General features: G+C 36.9%; 2 protein-coding genes and 1 long non-coding RNA gene across 7 annotated transcripts in view; 1 reads left to right on the top strand and 2 right to left on the bottom strand.

Annotated features, from left to right (window-relative positions):
• The window catches only part of LOC136828964 (uncharacterized), a 52,469-nt gene extending 43,550 nt beyond the window's left edge, over positions 1-8,919 (bottom strand). Inside the window, exon 1 of the long non-coding RNA XR_010850270.1 lies at positions 8,303-8,919. This is a non-coding gene — a long non-coding RNA (uncharacterized lncRNA). The remainder of the gene's footprint in view (positions 1-8,302) is intronic.
• LOC136828962 (uncharacterized) overlaps positions 1-14,366 on the top strand; it is a 26,120-nt gene extending 11,754 nt beyond the window's left edge. For both annotated transcript variants that reach the window (XM_067087359.1, XM_067087358.1), the window contains exons 2-5: positions 2,050-2,558; positions 3,596-3,783; positions 11,543-11,767; positions 12,299-14,366. In XM_067087359.1, the coding sequence (XP_066943460.1) occupies positions 2,370-2,558; positions 3,596-3,783; positions 11,543-11,767; positions 12,299-12,560 (864 nt within the window). In that variant the 5' untranslated portion in view covers positions 2,050-2,369 and the 3' untranslated portion in view covers positions 12,561-14,366. The remainder of the gene's footprint in view (positions 1-2,049; positions 2,559-3,595; positions 3,784-11,542; positions 11,768-12,298) is intronic.
• On the bottom strand, positions 14,357-26,363 carry LOC136828961 (L-threonine ammonia-lyase-like). 4 transcript variants are annotated; one of them, XM_067087356.1, is made up of 9 exons: positions 26,281-26,363; positions 22,616-22,780; positions 20,692-20,813; positions 20,173-20,256; positions 19,789-19,920; positions 18,326-18,451; positions 17,979-18,084; positions 16,043-16,164; positions 14,357-15,413 (listed from the first exon to the last, which is right to left on the bottom strand). In XM_067087356.1, the coding sequence occupies exons 2-9, from the start codon at positions 22,761-22,763 to the stop codon at positions 15,270-15,272; spliced, it is 984 nt and encodes a 327-aa protein (XP_066943457.1). In that variant the 5' UTR covers positions 22,764-22,780; positions 26,281-26,363; the 3' UTR covers positions 14,357-15,269. The 4 variants fall into 4 exon arrangements, with proteins under 4 accessions (XP_066943457.1, XP_066943456.1, XP_066943455.1 ...); XM_067087355.1 differs by having other exon boundaries at positions 26,261-26,351; XM_067087354.1 differs by having other exon boundaries at positions 25,988-26,308.
• Between the last annotated feature and the right edge of the window lie 1,137 nt (positions 26,364-27,500).

Raw genomic sequence — 27,500 nt, forward strand, 5'->3', positions numbered from 1 at the left:
CCTTTTTATTTCACGCTTATGCAGCATCCACACTTTACTTCCGTTGAGGCAAGGTGGCTCAACAATCCATTCATAGATTACCACTTAAGACTTCCATAGACGCCGTTGTCTCTTTCCAATGTTTTGCACGTAGGATACCCCATTACCCTCCCGGCTTCACCTATTCTGTGAAATCCCTTCCCCTATCATTCTACCATATTGTTTAGCCACGTAAAATAAGTCTAATCCTTCGGGCCACCCCTAGGAGAGCTGTTAATCAGCTCAGTGGTCTGGCAAAACTAAGGTACAGTTAACTTGTTTGTATCTACTTCCAAATGCCTATACCAATCAACTGCTACCATTTTTCCACCATATACCTTACCAATTCATAGCTGCATCTGCTTTTCCACGGATCCTCATAACATTATTCTTAATCATCTTTACTCTCGACTTTCTCCTCTTGCAAACACCTTCATATTCATTCGCTTGTGTCGTTTATTTCTTTTCCCTGCCATCAATCAATACATGCTGCAACATCTGTAACTATCGACCACGTCAAACGCAAATCACATTTCATTTGCTTAGCCCACAACTTTGCACCTTCATCTGATATCCCTCTCTGATATCTCATATATATATATATATATATATATATATATATATATATATATATATATATATATATATATATATATATATATATATATATATATATATATATATATACCTATCTCGATGTACTCCACAATGAAAAAGGAAACAGTTCTTAATTTGTCCCTACAGTTTCGCCCTCCATCAGGCCTCTTCCGGGAACTTTATTGACTAATGAATTCAAGAAAAACATATACCGGACATATGCATTTGACTCTATAGTTAGGATTTATAATAAGAATAGTAATAATGAAAGGTCATAAGAACAGGCATCGTTTGCGTAAGAATAAAACGGAATATAACGGAAAACTGTCGAGTCGACACTTATCTGTGGACATGCGGTAGAATCTGTTGAGATGAACTCATGAGCAATAAAACTAAAATGGTGAGATAGGAAAAGGTGAGACTTAAGAGACAAGTTGGTTAAACGATTAGAAAAAATAAAAACAAGGGTCAGATATTTATCATGCGGTCTGGATACTGGATATTTAGCGAGAACGTGAGAGCGTGGGCCAGTAACAGGAACATAAAATTTGCAAGTTACAGGAGGCAGGAGACTCGGAAAGCTTAGTAAGTACAGTTAGAATGAGCGCCTTACCATCCCCAGTGGGAGAATGCTTGCAATATACAGCTAAATGGAGCAGAATATGTACATGGGTCGAATGTTACGGGTGAGGTATACAAAGTATATGTTCAAAGCACCCGTCAAATGATGGATATGACGGCGACTTGTTATACTTCTCTATTAAATAACCCCTAACATAAAGAATTTATTTGCTGCGTAATAAAAACAATATTTTAAACGTCTCTCTCTCTCTCACACACAGAAACTCAAACACAGTTAACAATAATTAGAAATATCTATTAGCGCTAGACTCATGAATTATGATCAAATAGGTATCTTCCACATCTATTAGCACTAGACTCATAACCCATGATTAAATAGGTATCTTCCACGCGGCCGGGCGGTCAGTCATTTAATATGTTTTAGCTCTTCGTACCACAGGTAAATTTGGACAGTGCAGATGAAAAAGTCTTTACTCTAGAGCATGCCATTGTTCTATAGTGCGCAATGGCATGACAGGAAATGTCGCAATGACATTTCAATACAAAGCAATCTTTGCATAAGAATGAAGTCTCCACTTTTGTCTCGTCCCTCTTAAATGATGTGACAAAAATATGAAAGGAATAAAGGAAGTTCATTATTGCAACAACTGGGTAATGAAACTTGTTTGGCAACTTTGCCTTCTTGTCTCCGTCCTTATATTACAACGAAAATGAGGTATTTTTAACTGTTCCATCACTCCGGCTGGTGTCAAGAGTACAGGTTGACGTTGCGTATACCCAAGAGAGAGGAGATTCAAACATTCACACTTGTTGTATCGTCCATTAATTAAAGTCATGCATTTCCTTTTTCAGGTGGTAAATCACGTCTGCTTGATCGATGCGGTTTGCTTTCTTCTCCTGAGGTACCGCCTAATCTCTCCCTACATTCCTGTCTAGTGACATCAGCTCTCACGATCTCTTCCTATCAATCGTTCTCACGGCGGGACTGGTTGGTTCCTTTTTTTTATCTCCAAACACACACTACTGACGTCACTTTCACCGCTGGCTATCTCACGCAGCAAGACACAAAATCGGAAGGAAAGTTTCTGAGGCGACAAATCTAGTCAAGTCTGTTCTGATCCTAGAGATCGCGGCTGCATATCGTAGCCTATAATCTGTAACACCACACCGCCATGAGTCTAGAGAGGCCTCAGCCGCCATCGTCCCGCTACGTGGACTATACACAGCCGGGGCCAAGCGGGTATCGGCCTTCTTCGGTCAGTAGCTACGAGTATGCCCCTGACAGACCCCCTAGAAGACAAAGGAGGGAGAGGAGTAGGTCTAGAGAATCACTGAACAGAGAAGGATACTCCTCAAGAGAGGTAAGAACATCGATTAATTCCTTTCCTTGGAAATTTTTTATAATCTTAATAGGTCTAGACTCTAGAGAATCATTGAGCAGAGAACGATACTCTTCACGACAGGTAAGAACTTCGACGAATTCCTCTTCTTGGAAATCTGTTATAATCTTAATAATAGGTCTAGAGAATCATCGAACAGAGAAGGAGGTAAGAACATCGACGAATTCCTTTTCTTGGAAATTTGTTATATTCTTAATACAGTTCTTTGAACTAAATCGTAAACAAGGTCTACAGAATACTCCTTTAGACCTTGGTCAAGATAAAGCACGTCAGTTCCACTAACAAAAACAAAAGTACTAGCAATAATAGCTCTTACCCTAAAGGTAAAGAACTTGACAATTTGAACTTCCCACTACGATTCAAAAGGAAATGCCTAACGGCAGGGTCACCAGAGAGCAACTTTGGAAAACCGCTTTCCGTTCGGTTAACTGTCCCCAGCACATGGCGGTTTATGCTGACTGGTTGTACAGTAGGTAGTTCCTGTATTCTCTGAATCCAAGCAAGGTGGTTTTATTTTTCTTGCAACCGAGGCTGCAATTTATTTTATTATATCTATTATTTCCGAATTAGAGTATGGTTAATACAATTATCACATTTCTAACTACGTAATTTCTCAATTCATGACTGTAAGTGTGATTAACTACGTAATTTGAATCCATGTTGATTTTAAATGTGATGAAACTTATTTCTGAATATTCCTGACCATAAGAGACAATAATTTTTAGTTTGAGTCTCCAGCAATTGCTGGTAGAATTACTTTTCCTAGCAACGTGTTATTACCGAATTAGCTTACGGTAATACACTTATTACTAGCAGCGTAATTTGAATCCATGTTGATTTTAAGTGTGATGAAACTTATTTCTGAATATTCCTGACCACAGAAACAATAATTATTAGTTTGAGTCTCCATCAATTGCTGGTAAAATGATTTCTCAGCAACGTTATTGGAATGGATTCTTATCATTGCTCTCGAAACTAATTTTCTGCTGAAATTCCAGGTTTATTACAACCCGGGCTTAGACGAAGACCCAGCCCCAAGCGACCGGGCAGAGAGTGAGTTCACCGTCAGGAATGAGGCCGTTGTGAGTTCCCAGCAACTGGAGGAGGAGCGTAGGGCGGCCTCGAGAGCGGCCTCGGAAATCTACGCCTCGACGAGAATGGCGCCCAGACCCCAATCCGAGATCAGGTAAAAATCCGATAGAAATTCACACCTGAATGCCATAACCTTTATATATACATGAAAACAATGGAATTATAATATTCCTACATATTTCCTTTAGAAATCACATATACTTGTAAGACACACACACACATATATATGTTACACAAGGTCAAATAAGGTCATAACCTCTCTTACCACATCTGTTATAAGATCGATGACGTAATTAACTTATATCTCCAAAAGAATCATGGTAGCTTTGGCTAGCGCCACACTGAGCTGGTGCATTCTCTCTCTCTCACACACACCTCACTCGCTCAGCACCTCTCTCTCTCTCTCTAGATATCTCGTGTGTACCCTTTCAAGTTACTTCATAAATCTCCAGTCTCCCACGTCATGCTTCCCAATTTCCGGGCCCCACAGAAGCCCAGCTGACACTGTCAAACACACGCACATTAGCTACGTATACACATAATATATATAAGTATAACTGTTTAATATAGCCTAAGCTACATTTATTCGTCGTAAAGTATCGTCAAAGCAACGCAATGAATTAAAGTAAAAAAAAAAAAGGACAAGAGTCTAATCGATGCACGTTGCCAAGTCAGCAAGAGCAAGGACGAACTTACAGTCGTGTTCAAAAAATTATTACACTAAATAATCGGGAATTTAAGATTAAAAAAAATGGCCTAGGAGATTGCTTTAAGTCTAAAACTTAAAAAACCACACACATTTATATACGGTATATATATACCTCTTCGGCTAGTTGCAACTGCCTAAGGTGGGCGATGAGCCGTTATAACAGCGGCCATTTTACACTTAAAGAATAAATCTACACGAAGAAAGATTTCAATAGTTTGTACTTTACAGCTCTGACTTCCGAATTCGCATGGGAATCTAACCACTTGAAAAGTTGGGCGACGGCTACACTTGATTAATTAATGTAAAGAAGTTTTGGATCTAACTCCAAACGGAAACCGCAAAAATGACTGACATTACATGGGAAAGACTGCCCCGCGGTGAGACCTTATTATACAGGCTACACACACACACACGCATATATATATATATATATATATATATATATATATATATATATATATATAATATATATATATATTATGTAATATATTAGTCAGTGTCATTTGAAGAACGTATTCTTCTACATACTGAGACTTTGCACAATACTTCCGACTTCAGTGCGCCAATGATGTAAGTCATAAAGTGGAGATGGAAAAGATACCGTTTCAAGACATCTGCACGTTTCCGTGTCCGATCTCACTGCGTGCAATACAGCAAAGTAATCATTTGTGGTCCATCAACTGTGTCCCCATTTCCCGAATAGACTTGGGTGGCGGAGGATTTGGCACAAATGAAGCAAAATGTCGGTTACGCAACCGCTGAATCAGCTCTCTCTCTCTCTCTCTCTCTCTCTCTCTCTCTCTCTCTCTCTCTCTCTCATTCACACACACACACACGCACGACTGTTTCTATGTAGTTTTAAATATATAAGTAAAAAGGAAATCATCTTTCTCTTTCTGACGGAATAAGAGCCCGCAGTGGTATGAGACTAGCTTGATGTGCGAATAGGCCTATATTGCTGTGAACTCATAGTTTAAGTCAGCCTATATTGCTGTGAACTCATAGTTTACGTCAGCCTATATTGCTGTGAACTCATAGTTTAAGTCAGCCTTATTGCTGTGAGCTCATAGTTTAAGTCAGCCTTATTGCTGTGAACTCATAGTTTAAGTCAGCCTATATTGCTGTGAACTCACAGTTTAAGTCAGCCTATTTTATATATACAGTATATGTATATATATATATATATATATATATATATATATATATATATATATATATATATATATATATATATATATATATATATATATATATATATATATATGTATATATATATATATATATATATATATATATATATATATATATATATATACTGTATATATATATATATTTGCTGAAAAATCTATTAGTGCTCCAGTTTACCTATGCAGTGTATTAGCCAACTGTGATTACTTGTCATTGGTGGGTCGCAGCTATGGTTAACCCAAAAAGACTTGTCGAGGCCAGGAAGTTAGCACCCTTTGAAGCCACCCCACTTAAAGCGAGCAACTTTGCGACACATGGCCTATTTGAATACAAATATATATATATATATATATATATATATATATATATATATATATATATATATATATGAAGACGAAATCCACGAAGGAAACAAACACTGGAGTGCTGCGAGGCCTGTCAACTGTCGTCCTTTACTAAGCAGTCTGCTAAGTAAAGGACAACAGTCGAAAGGCCTCAGAACTCGTGTTTCTGTTTCCTTCATAGATTTTGTCTTTATTTACGTATTCATCACGTTCCATATTTTCGTGATTCAGTTATTTATATATATATATATATATATATATATATATATATATATATATATATATATATATATATATATATATATATATATATATATATATATATATATATATATATATATATATATATATATATATATATATATATATATATATATATATATTATTTATTTTTATATGCCGTGTGTACATGTGTAGGAGATAATCGGTTCATAATAATGATTAAAAATCAATGACAAAGCTCATAGGAGCTGGACGAAAGTTGTGTAAAGAGACTTATGCATATATATTATTACGTATCAGCAGGGGAATGGACAAATGTAATAGAGAATTTACCTAGACCTCACATAACCACTTAACTTGATAAATCGTAATCAACAGAAACACCTGTATAGGCTCTAACACCTATATAGCCTAATTACTGGAAAAGGTCACCATTGAAAGCTCTGATTAATTACAAGATTTTGCTTTATTGCACAGTTATAGCATGGCAAATGAGAATAAAGCACTCTTATAATTCTCGACAAAGCAAATCTATGATAAAAGGTAACAGCAAATGTAACTCTGCTCAGCTTCCAGGATAAGATTAATTAAACAAAATTAAAGCACAATGGAGCCTGAGGGCTCAGGAACACAACTGGATCCTTGGGACTTCAGTCACAGGAACATCTAGCTTTCAATATGGCAAAGTTAAAAAGACTGCCTCCTACTGCCTCCTGTTGGCAGATTTTCCACTAGACAAGGTGGTGGTGGATGCAAGGTTAACATGACAACACATATCTGGAAATAGAATGATTCCGAGCAGAGATTCGTTGAAATGTGATTCACTCATTAGGAATTATAAGCACATGGGAGGAGTGATTTACGGTTCACTACAAACAGTGGGCGATTAATTCGCGAACTTAATTCACACGGAAGCACTTGAACACTGGGTAATGGGATATCGCAGGGAACTGACTGGAGAGAAAAGATGACGAGATGGAATGAGAGATTCAGTGAAAGAAACTGAGAACTGGTATACTCAAATGCTCACAGACATACGGTACTGTGGATTGGCCTAGCAATGTGTACTATTGCAAAGATGGCTGGAGGCTCTATAATTATCTTCCTTCAGATCACATGTGGCCGCTTGTGGCACAGGCCGCTAGTGGCCTTATGGGTTCCAGTTCACAGGCAAAGGGCCGGCATGTGGCACAGCTGGGAAAAAATCAGCAAGAGTTCCTCTTACTGAGACTGGGGAACGACTGAGGGCACAAGCAGGGGCTGACTTATCTTTCCGCGGTTTCACCTCAGCTGATCGTCAGAAAAAACATTAGAGCAGCAATACCAGAGCTTGCAGAAGTTGGAGGTAGGAGAGGCAAAGAATTAAAATCTGGGACGTCCAGTTCCCTGGTGCTAAGTACTTCCCCTGGGCATAATTTAACTCCTACCTGGACCCTTTTTCACTGGCGCACCTCAAAAGTGCCCTGTAGCTTTTCTATGGGTAGGTATGGGCTGGTTCCCCCTTGAGGCATAGGACTCTGGGTCTTAATTCAAGTAAGCTTAGAGATGATGGCAGCATACATGTTACAATATATATATATATATATATATATATATATATATATATATATATATATATATATATATATATATATATATATATATATATATATATATATATATATTGCATATACATGGGAAGAAAGTATTTTAAACTCACAAATTACAAAAATTACTGCAGATGTATACCCCATATTAACCCTACAGCATAGGGAAGATTTACAATACATATATACCCAGTATATATATATATATATATATATATATATATATATATATATATATATATATATATATATATATATATATATATATATATGTCTGTGTATGGAATAACTTTAAATTAATATCCATAAAGTGTGAATGGGTGCAGTGGAGTGTGTATTAATCTACGGGCATATGAAGTGGTTGAAACTATGAACAAAACAGTAATTGTTGTCTTGTTCTCAAGATTCGACCCTAAGCATTCAAGTTACAAGATTATTTTGCTATTTCTGTATGTTTAAAGGCCTAAATAGGTTAAAGGAGAATGTAGTGCTCCTTAAAATGAACTTCCTTTGACAGTGACAAATAAGAAACGGAAATGAAAACAGTGTTGACAGCTCACTAACCTGTACATACTTTAGTAGTTGTTGCGAAAACACGCCAAAAATGCAATGCAAAGCTGGACAGTTGATCTTGAGTGACATGCCTGGTAATCCTCACTATAGTAATTATAACATATGTATCCATTATGCTGTTACTGGCATAAATATCAATTATCACTAAATAAGCATAGAATTTCAGTTCTGCACGAGGATAGGTTAGGCTATACGCTTATAAATGCCGCGGGTAGCCCAGGATAAATAATCAAACTTGAGTTTAGCCTATCCTGCTTGTTACCATAGCTGTTACCACCATTCAGAATCATAATTTTCATAATTTATCCCATTACTGTAATTCGTGTTACTCTCTCATCATCGTCAAGATTTGATGCTTCCTCTTCCATTTTTTCTTATTGCAAGGATCCTGTCCCAAAACGAGGTAATATCGGGGCATTTCATCCAAAATCACTTCGTTCTAGCAACATATAGGCTACATATGTGGTTTTACTTCCCACTAAAGGTATCGTTCAATACCATCACTCACTTATTTCACTAAAATTCGCAGTGATTTAAGTCTTAGATTTGAAAAGATCAGATTTCACGCAACACGACTACATACGTAAACACAAATAGCGCGTTCTTCTTCTTCCTATAACCATTAAGATGTGAGGATGATTGTGGAGCAAATTTTGGCCGAATCAAAATTCTACAGATAAGAAAATAGTTCATGTTCATTAACTAATGGTGGTTCATTTGTAAGTTATTTCTAGGTCCCATGGTTTTCTCGTTACGACGAAAAGAGAAAACAGAATCAGAGTAATCTCACCCAGAAAATCTGGAGACTGATTTTTCATTGTCTCTCTCGGCCCGCTACCGCAATCATAGCTTGTAATTTCATTTTCACACCATATAGTTAATTTAAATGTTGGTTTCATAGGAAACTTTTTTTTTTAAAAACTGACCATTAATTAAGCAACATTCATAATAAATGCAAATGCTGTATATTAGGAACCACATATCCCAGACTGAAATTGACCGAAGTGCTGCACCCGAAGTAGCACGGAGCATATCGACTAACTGTTCACACCGCAGCTTAAAATCAGAATTCAGATTTCTAGCTTTCCCTCGTCTTAGGTGTTTTATGTATGAAATCATCCAGTAAAGTCTGAGGTTTTCAATTGTATATTAGAATGCATGATAAGAGTTCAGCCTACATACAAGCCAAACTCATAGATACCTCATGAGCCGCAGCTAGGCACTCTCTGATCATTTTTGAATGATTCGGTCGTCGCATTTTCACTTTCAGAATTTTGCTAGTGACCAATGAACAATGAACTCGCCTGGTTTTGCTTTTCACATCGTTGACGGGCAGATGGCACTCGTGCATATTATCTAAAAAGCCGGTATACCTCTGTTTACCCACGCATTGAATTAGGCTATCAGGGTGTTGTTTGATTGTTGCGGGCATTAAGTGGAGTGGAGAAAGGAAAAGTAACGGGCGTAAGTGATCACTAGTGCGTCAAAATATATAGCATCGTGTCATAATTAGCAACGAAGGTCAGGGACGAGGTAATTATCTTCCAACGGAGAGAAACCATTCTGAAGGTAATGTATAATCTCTCAGGCAACACCTCGCGGCATCAGATTCACGCCTTCAAATAAATTCATGTTACTTTGTACATGAGTAAAACGTTCGCAGCAAGTTATATGTGGCACTGACTTTGTTCAGGAAATGAATAAGTGACGAAGACTGAGCGCCAATTGATTATTATTAATTCCCCTAGACCATCCGTTGGGATATGGTACTAGAATCAGTCTACGGTATATTCTTTAAAGAGAGATGAATTTGTACTTTACTAAGTCGACTTCGATGCCCAAATGGGAATACACCCATCTCAAAACTTGTGCGACGGCTAAAGAAGTGATGAAACAAGTTTAGGGTCTAAACCTAAAGCAAAGGGATTAGAGAGGAGATCGCGTCTCTACTGTATCTGACATTTGACAAAACGTAAAAATTTTGAGATGGCGTGAAATTCTATTTTCAGCGTGGCCTCGGTGAAATTGGTTTTAGCAATAGCAAGAATAGGTTTATGATCAGCTTAGCAAATGATCAAGTAAATTATAACCCCGTTAACTAAACTTTCGTCAGCTTTATGAATAAATTAATTTCTTTGCATTATTCATCCCTTTCGGCTTTTATTGTCTGTTTTGGGACACTTTGCCTTTATTGTTGACAAATACTTTTTCGCGTACTATGAATTATGACATAATTAAAAGGTCTCGTCACGTTATTGAAATTATTCACGTCTTATAAGCGCTCTCTCTATCTCTGATTATTTTCAATACCAGATTTTTACACACACACATATATAATGATAGCGGATGCGCTCACACGCTTCCTAATTCTCGCAAATCAGATATCTCTAAACCATACAATTTCAGAGAGGAAAATGCCTAAAACCACTGTGAAATCATTCGGAGCAATAATAAAATTATCTTATATCAACTGACTGAAATTACTGTACTGTACGATCATTGCGAGATTCCCCTCTACCAAATCAGTCAGGCGCAACCCGAAAAAAAATGGATACATGGATGTAATATGAACTTATGTCTGTAAAAATACCTTCTACTCTGTCTTATGGACACAACGAGCACCAAAATTTATGCAGTTTAAAGAGGTAAATTACAGATATTTACATAAAGGTGTTTTTTCCTATTTGTTTCTCACAATACGACAAGTCTGTAGTAAGGCATAAAAAAATATTTCCTGCTTTTTATGGTTCATTTCCTTGACATTTCCACCTAATGTCCTTTACGCGTTGTAAGTCTTTTATATTTTTTTCTAAATCTACACAACAAGTGTATTATATCAACAGAACGAACGATGAAATGCAGTAGACTCAATATCACAACTTTCTGAGATTCTACTGGAATTGATTCGCTGATATAACCCAATGTATACTTGGTAGTTAAGTATATCTTAGTTTAACCAGACCTCTGAGCTCCGGTATGCATAAACGGGCACACAGTAGAGTATATATATTTTATATCTTCATGCTAAGTTGCCATTTGTAGGACAAACTAAATAAAATGAAGGAAACTGCGCCTAAAGTAATATCCTTGTTCTCTAGTTTTCAAATGGAAGAAATATTTCCGCGAACATTTTTGCTCGTTGGAACAATTGCTCTGAGATTTGAAGTCTCAGATCCTTTTCATCGATAATCTTCTTATAGGAAAGGAAGTAAAGAGACGTTTTGCTTTCAGTCAGTACACATATCGGTCTGGTGGCGGACGGAGCGACGTGGTGAGCGTCAAGACAAAGACTACAAGAGGCGGGAAGCTGGTGATGGAGACCATGACGGCGCCACACCCGTGCTGCCCCAACACCAGGAGTGTATGCTGTCTCATGATACTCTTGAATCTGGGTCTCCTTCTCATTACTCTGGGATTTGTGGTTGTCTTGCAGCTTTATGACCCAGCTTTTGTATGGTGAGTTCAAAATGTCAAAAGATGTATATTTTTTTTTACAGAATATGTGTAATTACACACGTCTCGTCACCTTGTGTGGAATGATTCCAAATCATGTTGCATATGAAAAACCTAGACTGATTGCCAAGTAGGCCTATTTACATAAAAGTGGTAATCTTCTCGACATGGCTGAAGCTTTAATTTGGCAAATCTTGACTGATTGCCTGGTGGATAAAAAAAAATATACATTATATATTTCAGATAAGGTAAATAAATAGCAGTGTGCGTGAATATTCCCTTAAAAAGATACGATTTTTTAGCGTTACTGCTCAACAGCCTTTCAAATGAGGCGAACGCAGTAGTTGCCATAACAAAAATACAGAAGCCTATCTTGTTATGCTGACTAGAATATCCACGGACTAAAATTTAACCTTATAGGCCTACCTTTCAGAAACATCACTGAGCCAAACATTGCCAAGACATGCACGGTCACAACCTTGAACGATTATCAAGAAGACAAAACCAGCCACTAACAAGAGCGTCTTCCAACAGGTACATTGGTCTCTGCATGCTGATCTTCGGGTTTTTGGTCTTGTTCGGCTCCCTTATTTACTGCGTCAGCGTCTGTCGAGAGGTGGAGAAGATGCGGCCTCCTCCTGGGGAGCTGTACTGGACAAACCACTGGACGAAGCAGCTCAGCATGCCAGAAATTCACTACACGAACACCCAGTATAAACCGGCTGACTATAAGGGCTCTGAGTACTCCTTCAAGACGAATCCAAGCAGGACAACAGGGCCAAGTCAACGATATTAAACATTATTTCTTGATGAAGGTTTGGCAGATATATAGGGTATTCCATCTGTGCATTGCTGCGCTGAGTGACTGATCAGTGTCTGGTCTAGAAAATCTAGGAAATTGCTGCGCCGAGTGACTGATCAGTGTCTGGCCTCTAGAAAATCTAGGAATTGTCGAGGTTGGAACTAGAGTCAATATTTTACTTAGATGCTCTAAAGGCCAGGGAATACCGGAAATATTATAAATCCTATTAAGCAGTCTTAACATGTGTTCTGGTTATGAAAACACTAAGAGGCTTGTATGTTGTTCGCTGAAGCCAAAGCTGGATAGGCGTGAAGGGGTTTAAATAATCGTATTAACATGATTCTGTAATATTGATATTTTATCCTCAAGTCTCTTCACAGGATAACTTTTATCCAAAACACTTTTGAATGTTTGTAGATTTTGCTCAAGTAATCTGAAGCAGAGTGAGTTTGTAAAAAAAAAAACATGATTTAAAAATGTTGTGATGAATGTATTTAAATGATTTCAGTGTATGTTTCTGTATGAGACTACGGTGCTATTCTGCTTGTACGATTTTAGGGAAACGCGTAGGTGATCTAGATGTCAACCTCGCAGCTTCACTGTGACAACCGTCATTTGATAACCAATTTAGAGCGCCTCTGGCAGCATTTTTTATTTTTGTCCTAGGAGAAAACGCCAGTGCCAGCTTTATCGAGCTACATTTAGCTGTGAAAGTAGTGATCTTTCTTTACATTTTAGGTCTGAGGTTGACACGTTAAAGCACTGGTCCTGAAATGGGACATTTCTTCACACCCACACACACACACACATATATATATATATACATACATATATATATATATATATATATATATATATATATATATATATATATATATATATATTCCTAAGAAATATAAACAAGCACTCCAGCTCCTACAAGTCAGAAAAGTGATACAAACCTAGTTTTCACATTTTTGCAACGTGTGATTTTTCATGTTTACATCTAAACAGTGTCTTGAAAAATCTTTTTATTCGTTTTCCAAAGACAAGCACAATTCCTTGCATAATATGCAATATAGTGGTCCCGTGGAACTTTAAAGATCAGTATTTACTCTCGAGTTGAAATTTGTCCACACGCGGAATCATCAGTAGAAAGTTAAATTCTATCTCGTCCTTTTCACGAAGACGTGATTTAGGAATACGACGGCTGTTCTGGGTTGCAGTTCGCTTTGATTTCACAAGGTTAACTGAACAATTTCTTTAGGAAGAGTGAGGTGGACAGTCACACACACACACACACACACACACACACACACACACATATATATATATATATATATATATATATATATATATATATATATATATATATATATATATATATATATATATATATTTAACCTGGCAGACAGTTTTGTTGTTGGGGAGCAACTGTCCACAATATCATGTTTATCACAAAGTTAGTTTTTCGTCTTTTATGCATTTGCTAATGTTATGTAGGATAAAAAAAGAATAAAATCCCATTTGTCCTTTGATAGTCATATTGTGTCGTCTTTCAAGAAGGGAAAACGCAGATACGATCTTCTTTGATCTGTAACTTGGAGAGATGAGATGGGGGAAACTGAGATGTTTTTCAGTTACGCTCTGCCTATTCGTTTCTCCTGTTAAACTCGTGCCATAAAAGTCATCAGCTTAGCGGAGATGCGTACAACGCATCTTCTCTTTTTATATATTATTATCGTGTAGTTTTAGTGTTGCTAGCAATTTAATGTGTGTAATTTGTAAAAAGAAGACTTCAATAAAACCAATTAACGTTAAGATTTTATTTTTCTTCGTGATTGGGCCTAGAGAAAATACATTTTTTAGACACATCTTATATCAGCCTAGGTCTTTAAATTTATTCAAATATTGTAGGTTTCTGTCTTTCATATTTGAGTTTCAAAATAACATTAAATAGAGACTAGAATGAATTACCTCCCTTTTTACTGTCTTTGATAATAATTACGGAGAGTGATATTCTGGATGAACGGCGCCTGCGCAGACAGACTGAATCGCCTGAAGGGAACGAACAAGTCCTTTGGTCCAGCTACGACTTTCTGGGAATCTGACACTTGATCAGTCGAAAGGATTAAGCCTAGAAATCAATGAATCATCACTTTCTACTCCTCCCAGATATTCCTCCACCAAAACTAGACCATAAGAGACAAATACTCAGTTCTGACTGTCTAATAATGGCAAAAATGAGTAAAGAAGCTTTACTTAGTATTTACTCCTGATAACAAGGAAATAACTGAAGGTTAAAAGGTACCCAAACTAACTTGCTGTAAAATTTGGAGATATTGCTCCTTCGTCAACACTTATATTTAGTGTTTTTTTTTTTTCTTGTTGAATGTCACCTGCTTCTTATAACAAATTAATAGCCTACGAACACTTTCAAATCTTTATCAATAAATCTCAGTGAAGAAATTTATTACGTTTTAATTTTGTAGTAGTTCACCAATGGTATCTCTCAATCGTTTACTGGCATTAGACGTTTTTCATGCACCTTTAATTTTACTTTTAATTTTCTTTTGCTATTACCCAAAACAATGTACCATTATGTCTAAAACTGACAAATTTGATTCATTATAAAAAAATTTTAACCTGTAACTTATTACAGATATTTGGGTTTAGAAAACTGTAATCCTTATTCAAAATGACCTTCGGATATTCGGGCAGGTTTTAGAGATGGGTATTCAGGATCAACTGTAAGTTTCTTGTGCTAATGTTGGCACCACAGAGCACCACGGCCACTCTCTTCCCTTTGAAGTTACCGCTGACCTTTTTCACGGCTGCAAGTGCCACCCCAGCAGCGCCTTCTATCACCTGAAATAATGGACAACAAATAGTATTCTTATATGAAAAAGGAATTTAAGCATAAGAAGCACAAACTTAACTTTAGATTTCATTGCTCAACTTATAAAATAAAAAAACTTCAAGACTAACAGAATACGGTGTACATTTGAGGTGCTAAAATCTTTTTTTGTTATCTCAACCCCAAATGGCAGAGGGTTTCGGAAAAAATCGAAAGACTGTGGGCTGTAGGTGATTTTATCGAGATTTTAGAATGTCAGTACTCGGTTAACGAGGCTAATTTTAAGAAGAGCCTCTTAAGATGCATATATTTTTTTAGATTTTCAGGTTTCTCATTAAAATAATTTTAGATCTAAATTCCAGGGGTCATAGTAATGTCATAAAATATCTGGTGGCTTGTAGATGGTCTTTACTTTTACCTTAGCTCCAGATTTGTCATTGCAGTGATAACTGAAATATTCTACATATCAGACAAAGCTTCTATTGCAACAATGGTTTGATTTGCAGAGCACATTTATCCAAAACATGAAGCTTTCAGAAATATACATTAAGTCTACTTTTGGTATAATATGTAAATTTAAAATTAAAACAGCAATCACATTGACAAGAAGCAAGTAACCTAACTACGAACAGGTACTCACCTTCTTATGGGCTTGAACACAGTAGAAAATAGCGTCTGCTATTTCTTCTTCTTCAACGAGCACCCACTCGTCCACCAGGTCTCGACAGAGCGGGAAAGTTACTGCTCCAGGTTCAATGCCTCCTGCGATGAGGAAAATTGTTCAGCGTCAAGACCATAAATATTTTTATGACAGAGGGCGACTGGCTGGCAGCCTATAACCCTTATTTATCTCAGTCACAAAGAAATAAGAGTGGTGGGGGGAGGATAAATGATGGGGCTGAATCCAAGAACAATCACAAAATAAGAAATAAACTAAAAAGAACAAAGCTCACAGGTTGTATGGGGTTTCTCATCTCTATCCGTTCATTAGAGTGCAGATTAAAATAAATCACACAACAAACTTTGAAATGAAATTGTATGACCATCCTCTATTTGTTTCAAGCAATGAGTGAAATTCAGATATTTGTGACTAAAGAATTAACTTCTCGAAATACAAGCTACTCCTTAAAACAAAAAACAAAAAAAAAAAAACTTAAATTACAATATACCTAGTTTTCGTAATCTTGTTGCCGTAATTTGAACGCTAAACGTATTAATTAACTGTACATTATCTTTGCTGCTTATGTGATATCAGTTTTAAAATCGGGGACCAATATGCCATGCTTGAGAAGCGTAGTTTGAGGTCGTTTAGAAAATCTATGAAGGAAGTCAGCAGTTGACGATACACGTGCGCAACTGTAACTTCTCCGTTTGTTTGAAGATGGGTGACATTTCCTGTTGGTGGACTATGATCTCTACCATCGTGTAAGGGCATGATTTTCTGAAGTATTGCGAGCTTCAGTTGAGAAAGTGATGATTAATGGAGTTGGTGGAGACTGTTTACATCTCAGATATGTTAGCCAGGGAGTGATGGATGATTAGGCTACAGTGAAAGTGACATCGAAGTCCAGTACTGGCAAGTTTGCTTCATAAGAATGGCATGTTCGGCAGTGATTATTTCCCCCTTAATACATTGTTCTCCTGATAATATTTTACGTCGGAGGAAGACACCGTTGGTGCCCAAAGGAAAATGCACTGGGAGAGGCTAATCCTAATGTTTACGGCGCAGATATGTAAATTAGGTAAGTTATGACATGTTTTTGTATAGAGAACACACTATTTTGAAGAGTAATTGTTTATCATAACGTTTCCACTTATGTAGGATGTTTGTATAGGAATGCCTAGGCCTGCTCCAGTCGCTGATTGTAATGCTAGATATTTTCTTACTACGTATTCACCAAAGATGCTGTACTAGGCCATGTTAGGTTAGGTAAGGTAAGATAACGTTAGGTTACGGTCTTTTAGTGATTGTCTTACCGGAAGTCTTCTTATGTTTTTCAGGTTTTTCCCACAAATAGACTGTGGTAAATGTGCCGCCAATTTTTGTGGCCGTAAATCAATCATTCAATCTGCCGTGGTAAATCTGTTTATATACCATTAATCTGCATGTTATACCAGTGAGAATAGCACGTATATATATATATATATATATATATATATATATATATATATATATATATATATATATATATATATATATATATATATATATATATATATATATATATATATATATATATATATATATATATATATATATATATATATATATATATATATATATATATATGTATATCCTTACTTAAAGTTTAGTTTTCAATCGAACTATTTTCTTTTAATGATCCAGGAGTAGGCGAGTAACAATATTTGATAGACCTTGCCTTATTGTGCTAGGTCAGTAGGCCTATAGCCCATATCTTAGATTTTGATGGTATTGAAATAAACTGACATTTGCTTAAGGCGTAAATAGGTAATACCTGCGAATTTTATATGGCCCTTCCGTTTCATTTATCCCCCGCTCAAGATTTTAATTGAGAGAGAGAGAGAGAGAGAGAGAGAAAAAAAAAAATACTAACCAGCAGTGCCATCAGAAAGGGTTTCATAACTCTCTTCTTGAACGATTTTACCGCTCTTTACAGACTCGTGCATCACTTTGGATTTTCTGGGCGAACATCCGATGATCTGAGATAAGAGATAGAGGAACAGGTTGTGATTTTTGCTGGTCCCGAGATGGTGGGTGGTTCCTTTCTACTAAAGTACCGCTAATTCTTCCATGCCTAGACACAGAATTACGCCAAATTTAGGGTATGGTAGCCAGAATCTCAATGGTAAAATGATTGCTAGATGTAAGCTTGACTGAAAGGAAAGAACAAGGAATCTTGTAGATTAGTAGAGGCAAAGAGAAGAAGAAAATCAGACTGACCTTACACTGTGGTCTCTCGCATTTCAAGTAGGCAGCTATTCCTCCAATCAGACTACCGCCTCCAACAGACACGAAAACTGCTTCTACATTAGGGAGATCCTTTAGGAGTTCGACGCCAATCGTTCCCTGAAACAACAAAGAGAAAGAGAGAGAGAAAGGGCGGGGAATAGTAATTATCAGTTATTTCATTTTGCACATGGCACTTAAGTTACTATTCATAGTGAATATGTATGATTTTTTTATTTTACTGTTATCTATAAGGTGCCTTAATCTTTAGTCTTCCCATTTTTGTATGTGGAGTATGTGAGTTGGTCCAAGGTATGTATGGAGCAAAAACGCAGGTTAGAAGCAGTGTTGGGTTACCTGAATGGATACCAGTAAGAGTTGGTTTACATCAGGGATCTGCTTCAAGTCCATATCTTTTTGACCTGATAATGGATTTGCTATCTCAAGGAATAAGAGATCAATCCCCATGGTGCATGTTGTTTGCTGATGACATTGTGTTATGCAGCACCAACAGAGGAGTAGTGGAGTCAAAACTAGAGCAGTGGAGGAAGGTATTGGAAGACAGAGGATTAAAGATCAGTAGGAAGAAGACTGAATACCTAAGTTTTAATGAAGATCAAGACTCTGACATTAGTATGGAAGGGGCAAGGTTGAACCGAGTAGAAAAATTTAGGTATCTTGGTTCAACAGTGGCTGATGATGGAAATTTGGAAGTAGAAATAACACACACAGTGCAGGCTGGATGGAAAAATTGGAGAAAGATGTCAGGTGCCTTGTGCGACCCGAGAATCAACTTAAAGGTTAAAGGAAGAGTGCATAAGACAGTAGTGAGACCAGCTTTGATGTATGGAGCAGAAACATGGCCGGTAAAGAGAGTGCAAGAGAAGAAATTGGATGCTGCAGAGATGAAAATGCTCAGGTGGATGAGAAGGGATGAGATATACATAGGGAGGAGAGTGATGCAGATGGAGGTGCCTGGTGGTAGAGCAAGAGAAAGACCGAAGAAGCTAAGAAGGTGGATGGATGTAGTTAGAGAAGACCTGAGAGACAAACAGTTGTCAGAGGACGATGTGTTTGACCGAACTAGGTGGAGGAGGAAAGCTTTCAGAAACATCGACCCCACATAGAAGTGGGAAACGATGCACAGAAAGAAGAAGAAGAAGATAAGACAAATTTTCCATGTATTCCAGTAAAGATAGTTATTCTCATACTGTGGCATCTTGGTATTAGTGCAACCATTCACCTGCACTGATTAAATTCCCAGTCGTGTACACACAAACTCCCACCCAGCCCTACTTACTTCTATAGGCCTTTTCTTGTAAGTCTGCGTATGCGCGTGTGTATGTATACGTTTGTGTGTACATTTGTGTGCAAAGTATCATTTCCCCACAGTGCACTGACATGGCTGTAAATGTGCAGCACTTTGGATGAAACATATGACAGTAAGTTGTTTTTACCTGGCCAGCAATAACGTGGTAATCATTGTAAGGCGATAGGTACGGCACTCGCTCTTTCTCTGCCAAGCTGCGCGCATGCGCTTCGGCTTCTACACAGTCATTGCCGTGCTGCAATATACTGACGCCTGTGTCCTGTGAGCGAGATGGAAATCACTTGAAGAAAAATGAATGTTAAATCAACTTTGTTAGTGTCTGTGGACAACTATTAGGAAAAAGGTGCCGGCATGATATGTGGACAAATCATTACAAGATCGACTTAGTACTAATACACGAAAACCGACCAAGAATCACTGCAATTGAAAATGCCTCACAAGAAAAGTCATGGCCAGAGCCATTCTTGTCAAGTATTCAACGATGGAACGCTAACCTGTAGCGCAGTCTTACCAAAAGCTTTTCTTTCTTCTCGCTGTCTGCAGTGTTTGGTATAGTGATGTTTCCGTCGAGGCCCAGTGTCTTGAAAGCCAGGGTCTGCAAAAGAAGAACAACTAAGAAATGCGCCTAAGTTTCTGTACAGTGTATAATGATGTATGAAACTCTCGATGTGCTGCAGTATGAAAATCTCAGCCACGACCGGGCAGCGCTCAGTTCTCCCCAGATGCAGTCAAGTGAAGAGCTGCAATTTTAGTATGTTTGATGATTGGAAAGTGGGTGATCAACATACCAATATGCAGCCCTCTAGCCTCAGTAGTTTTTAAGATCTGAGGGCGACGGACAGACAAAGCCGGCACAATAATTTTCTTTTACAGAAAACTAAAAAATCAGTGAAGATAGAGAGAGAATCTGGTAAAAATAAAATGTCTATTTGCCATATTTTAATTTAAAAAAAAAATTATTAATATCAAAGTAATTATGAGGCAAAACTGCTCTTCTAAATCTATTTAATTGATATTCGTTACCACTTACTGATGCCATCCCGTGATTTCCTGTGGATGCTGTGTAGACTTTCGACACGCCCTCCGTCTTGAGGACACACAATTTATTAAAGGCTCCCCTTGCTTTGAAAGAGCCTGTCCATTGTTCGTTTTCTGTATTGAAACATAAAAGAAAATGTAGAAAATTTCTGCTGTGGACACAAAAATATTGGAAGAGCTTGACCCCAAGATTTTTTTTCTGTTGAAAACCCTGCTCGGAGAAAGAGTTGGCGTTAAAGTAATGAAGCTGACGTGACAAAAGATGTTGATATTGAGGAAATCTTGATTGCATCGTGTTCAGAAAAAGTAGCATTCAAAAACATCAAAAATAGTATCTGTAGCCAACAAAAACTTTAATAGATTATGGTGTGATCTTCATATAGCCCATTGATATTCTCATTGTAGATATCTTGTTGTTAAATTAAGTACTACGGCCTTAAAAGAAGAATGCTGGGTAAGCCGTGTGTAGCCTTTACTTTCAGCCTCAGTGAAGATTATATTTTATGATTTTCAAATTAGAAACTTTGTCCAACCCCTTTTCTTTGAACAAACGGGAATTTGACAAGAAGGTAATTTGCAAAGTATCTTTCTTTAGTTGTTAGAGTGTTCAGTAGTACTCCATTAACAATCTCCTGGTGCTTGGACAAAGCAGAAAGTACCTGATATTCTCTGAAAATTTCTGGAAAATTATGGATAACTCTTACTGCTTGACCAATATCCTGTTGGAGGAATAGAGGTGTCAGTAATTTCTATCGGTGCCTTTGGAAATCAAGTTCAACAGAATTGGTCAAATGAGTCCTGTCGACTTCTTGAGCCATAGTCAATCTTCCCTGGTTGGTCTTCCAGGCAGTGTATTAGTGATCAAGCAGTTATGAAAATTCTGATATTCCTGATTTATGCAGTAACTTTTATATACTCCCTTCGTCTCAGTCAGTGAATTATCTCAGGAGACAATAATGTAGAAAGATATGTTACCTTCTAGAGCGCTGGAGCACTTCATCTGCTGTGACATCACACAAAGGACCTAACTAATCTATTCCACAAAATAAATTTTTGGGTAATGGGTAGATATGGTTAAGTGGTTGAGTGCTCGAACACAGTAGAAACGAGTAGAACATTCTTTTCATAGGTCACTAATGTCTTTCATTATGGTATACCAGAATGACAAAGTAAGTCACTTTGCAAAAGATTGCTTCAACAGTTATAGTGATAATAAGGTTTTACTTAGTCAAAGCTCTCTTAAAATACGCCATAACCAGATCAAACCAACGACCAATTTAAGTCGAGAAGATGGCCACACAATAACAATGACCATATGAAAAATTATTGTGAGTTTAGACAGTGGACTTCTGCTAGTACTACAAGAGTCAGACTTGATACAAAACACCATGCTGCCAGTCGCCCTCTGAGAGTTTGCTAACAGAATTCGGCATGTAATGATTGGTGGATCGATGTGTCCTGCAATTTTTATGAAAGTAAGTTTTAACAGACGAGCAGCACGGCCTTGGTTTGGGTGGTATCAAGGAGTTGCAGATTCTTCATTATTCTGGAAGACCCGCTAAATAAGACTTAATGTTTGCCAGAAATGCAGTAGCCTTTCAGGTTCCCAACATCTTAGTCCCAGTCTCTCTCAGCTTAACTTAAGAGGACAGCTCAGGAAGGATGTTTGAAATGAAATATGAAAACACTAATAGAGATTTTAACGTCTGAACCTTGGTTTGTTATGCTTTCAAGATTTTAATGGAAAGCTATTGTAAATGACAAACACACAATCCATTTACCACTTCGTTCCAGTAATGCATCAGAGGGAGCTTGATTAAGTCACTGTAGAAGTGCTATGAGCATTCGTGCAACCAAAGAACTAACGCATCATCAAGCAAGAGTTCACAAGAGTTCACAAAAGGTCAAAAACTCACCGAGTTTAAGATAGACCTCGACGCCACTGTCCTTGGACAAACGAGGAGAGTAAATGAGAGGCGTATGGAGTATGTATTGGCGAATCCTGGACTCAGCTTCTTTCACCATATGTGCCACTTCCAAAGGCGTTTTCTCGATGCTACTCATCTTTGGTTCTGTAACCTCTGAAATGTAATGAAAACAAGTAATTCTTGTAATCTGTTGACCTAGATACGAGAACATCAGTAAAATGCGTCCATTTGTGTGCGGAAGGTAGTCCTACAGAAAAGCTCTGCGGCGGAGCTGTGCTTAGGACCAGACGCTCGGGGCTGATCATAAAAAACTAAACAAAAGTTTGTAAATTTCTCAAATTATCTCACCTGTACTGAATTATATTCGCACTTTTCTATATTCAGTCAAAAAAATTGATTAATCTGATATCTCCGTGCAGAGCTCCTCTGCAGGATTACCTTACAGAATATTAGAAATAGTAAGTGAACTTCCAACATGAGATTGTAAAACATTCTGAATCATTCTGAAAGATTAGCATTACTCGGAGATCTCTCTTTTGCTGAAACTCATCCCGAACACAAAATCCCCAGACACACAAACAAATTAGAAAATATTTGATCACATAGAAAATGAACGAGGAAAAATACAATGGCAGTGGAACTGGTGATTGATGAGATTATTAATACCAAATCTGACATACCAATTAAACATCCCAACAGAAGTATGTCAGAATTCACCCACAAGATAAAATCGGTAGCCATTAGACAGTTAAATACGTTTGAAGAAAACGGGGACGCATTTCTTGACTTTGTATGGTAAAACTCACCTTTAAAAATACTTCCGTGCCTCTAGACGAATGCATGGGTACCTGGTGGTATGTCAAAAGTACTGTGTCGCAGCCAGGTGTGTGTGTGTCTATATATATATATATATAATATATATATATATATATATATATATATATATATATATATATATATATATATATATATATATATATATATATATGACTGTGAAATATTTTCTGTTACAGCAGAATTCCATCAAATATAACAAGCCCATAAAATTGCCAACACGTGAAAAATAAAGGTTGTATTTCAGAGACCAAACTGCCTCTCTCCTCAGATTTGCCTGAGGATATATATATATATATATATATATATATATATATATATATATATATATATATATATATATATATATATATATATATATATATATATATTGTGACAAAGTGTCCAGTGTCTGTTCTTCAAATCAAACCTGATATCTAAGTGCGTGTCCCGGAGTCTAAGGCACCATTTATGTATGGGGGAAATGGTCCAGTCTAGTGCACCATTTATATATGGTGACCCCGGAGTGTCCAGTGTCTGTTCTTTAAATCAAACCTGGTATCTAAGTGCTTAATATTTGATTACCAAACTTACCAATTATTCAACAATTATAGTTACCTCACAAAAGCCAGACACCTGAACCCTCATCACACATAAAAGACGACTGATTTCTCTAAAGGCAACAGTGATCCCTTATAAAACTTATCAATCATGAAAGAAAGCAGATTAAGTTCGTTAAACAGGTGTGAGGTAAAATCTAAGGGCATCACTCCATTAACATTATAAAAGTTCAAATATTTCCATTTATTTCATTTCCCTGGTTCGAGCTCACTTCAATTACTTGAAGGAAAACATCTCACTTACCACTCTATCCCTAATTCAAATCAAAATTACTGGTGGGTCAATGAATGAAACTCTGATATAATATTTTAAATACAAAAATTTATTTCTAAATTCAAAGATTATACATGACATTAACAGTCTCAGGGAAATTTATTATTACTTGAAAAATTGGATTAAATCTGAATTAATCATCAGTCAAAATTAAATCAGAAATTAATTTATTAATTCATCAAAAATTATTCAAGAAAGATTTAAATTGTTAAATAACAAAACTTGATTGAAAGGAAATATACTGTAAGTAAATTAATTCCCACGTGTTAAACAAAATAAGGCAAATAAATCAATCATATAAAAATGTGGATACAAAAGACACAGAAATATACTCTGCAAAAGATTAAATATCCAAAAATGTAAAGCAAAAATTAAGGCAATAGCAAACACATCACATATATGCATAAAAGAAAAATTCTTCAAAAGATAAAGCATGAAACATATAACACGAAAAAATATTAAAAAGTGAAAAGGTATCTTTACATATAACCACTCTAAATATTTTTCTTAGTGCACTAGAAACCCACAATTATATATGTTTACAATACCTTGGTACCAAATGCTTCGTGTCTTTAACCAGGCGCCGTTACACACACACTTAATAAAATACACTGTTCAGATAACTCAGACACATTTACTAAGGAATTAAACAGTTAAAGAATATGAGTGACCATCGTCTACCAAAATATCAATTACATTAAAACGGGACATTCGTAATCCCGAGAGCGAGCGAGCGAGAGAGAGAGAGAGAGAGAGAGAGAGAGACGCGGAGCAGAAAAATGCAGCTCCTTTTCACAACGCTTTTTGGTCTCTGAGTGTCGACTCCTCTGTATGGGCGTCTATCTACGTGGTAGGTCTAACCACAGTGTTTTGATCGAGTCCCAATGGAATGCATTACTTCACCAGTTTTGAAAATGGACTAACAACCGCTCTCTATACAACGAACAAGGCTCTCAGTCTCTCTCAGCTCGACGCACACCGTCTCTTCTCACAAACCATACAGCGTCTCAAGACATACAGTGTTTAATCACTGTAACTTTATGCTAACTCTTTACAGCATATGCGCATCTGAACATAAGATCATACAGTATACAACAACACACAAATATACACGGGGAGATTACTGCATTATGAAAACCACAGCATAAGAATATATATATATATATATATATATATATATATATATATATATATATATGTGTGTGTGTGTGTGTGTGTGTGTGTGTAATTAAACGAGAAATGATTGTAAATAATTGTAATTTGCTTTTGGTAAGAAATTCATCGATATTTCCGAAAGATAATCGACCTGCGGGTAGGAAAGGCTTCGACTTTTGTTTTGTAGTACGACAAACTGGCTCAGATTTTTGTGTCACTATCCATCTTTGAGTTGATAAAAGGAAATTAATGAAAAGTAACTTGGCATATTAACTGTAGATTATAAAGCTAACTGTATATAAACAGTAACTTGCGTCAAGGTAGGGAGAATTACGGAAGCGAAGGAAATCGGTAAGAAAATCGCAACGCGAACAACAAAATTGCCAAGAAACAATCTAACTTGAAGCTTATCCGCAAAGATGGCTTCCCGCGGCTGCAGTGGCATGTGCCTACTCGGGGTTACTAAATGGTATAAAGGGAAAGATGACGAGGACTTACCTTTAGCCCTGAAAATATGATATTAATTTCAAGGTCGATTCACTCGGGCTTCGGAGCAGTATTGCCAGTACCCAGGGCCTGAGACTATTATAGAAGTCGCCTTCAGCAACTAACCGTAGACCGCCAAAATTGCACTTTAGCTCCGTCCTGCTTGTGTTAGTCACTATTTTAGATCAAGAATGCAACCTTGGAGTAAGAGAAGGAGACTGGACAACAACGATGCCCCAGGCACCACGAAGAAGAAGAAGAAGAAGAAGAAAAAAGCAAAGTTACCAGCTGCTGGAATTCCGTACTTATTCAGTTTGCTGTGGGAGGAAGACTGTCTCTGTCTGTCTGTATGTCTCGCTCTCTCTCTCTTCGTCGTTGTTCCCTTATCTTACGATAGAATACCTAGTGATAAGATTATAACCGCTCATTTATAGTTATGAATTCTGTTATTGGGGATCAGCGAACGCTTACATCACGGCAGTGTTGTCACGCGTAGGGGGATTCCCTTACGGTAGGGGGATTCCCCTACGATAGGGGGAAATCTGGTGGCCGTAGGGGGTAGGGGAAACCTACGGGGAAAATTTCCTTTGTGTAGGGGGATGTAGGGGAACTTCACTTATTTCCTTTATAAGTATGTTTTTTTCTCCAGTATTCCAGACGAAACTATTAGAAATAATAATATTAATATAAATAGTACCGGCGAAAAATATTAAACAGCCCAACATAACGATAGTGTTAAAAACTCGGCATCTGCTAATTCATCGGTCATACAAAATCGGATTCTCATATGCGTTTTGCCAGAGGAGTAACTGCATATCAAACTGCAAAACTGCAAGGAAATAAGTGAAATTCCCCTAAATTCCCCTACACAAAGGAAATTTTCCCCGTAGGTTTCCCCTACCCCCTAAGGCCACCAGATTTCCCCCTACCGTAGGGGAATCAGTTAATGACTATGTAAGTCGAACTAAATGAAGACTGTAGGATTAAAGTCGAATTGAATAATCTTGCAATTGTAGTTAGATAAACTCTTCCTTTTAATTGCCTTGCAAAGTTAAGGTACTTTGAGAAATACACAGAGTGAAATCAATTAAATTTTCAGTGATTGAAGGATTTTTTTGTTGCATCAATGCTCTTTTTGTAATAGAATAATCTGACATTTATAAACGTTTCCTGTAAATGCATTGACAGTTATCTGAGAAATGTATTTTCACTGGTTACTAGAGTAGGACCCCTTTTTCCTCTCTCATTGATTGAAAGCAACACTGTTGTTGCATCCATGGATTTTGCAATAAAAAATCATAAAATCTATTTACATTTATTATAAACTTAATATATGTTTACTCGTATAATTTTTCTTGTAAAATCGAATTTCTCCTCTTTAACGTAAACAAAGTTCTGTGAATAATTCCTAGTTTTGAATCATTGTTTTTGCAATAAGATAATGTACCAGTTAGGCTTTTTACATTTGCTATAAATGCCTGAAATATTCATACATATTTTCATTAACCGCGTTTATTTCTCTGTG

Source organism: Macrobrachium rosenbergii, chromosome 43, assembly GCF_040412425.1.
Source record: "Macrobrachium rosenbergii isolate ZJJX-2024 chromosome 43, ASM4041242v1, whole genome shotgun sequence".
In the NCBI taxonomy this organism is placed as follows: domain Eukaryota; kingdom Metazoa; phylum Arthropoda; class Malacostraca; order Decapoda; family Palaemonidae; genus Macrobrachium; species Macrobrachium rosenbergii.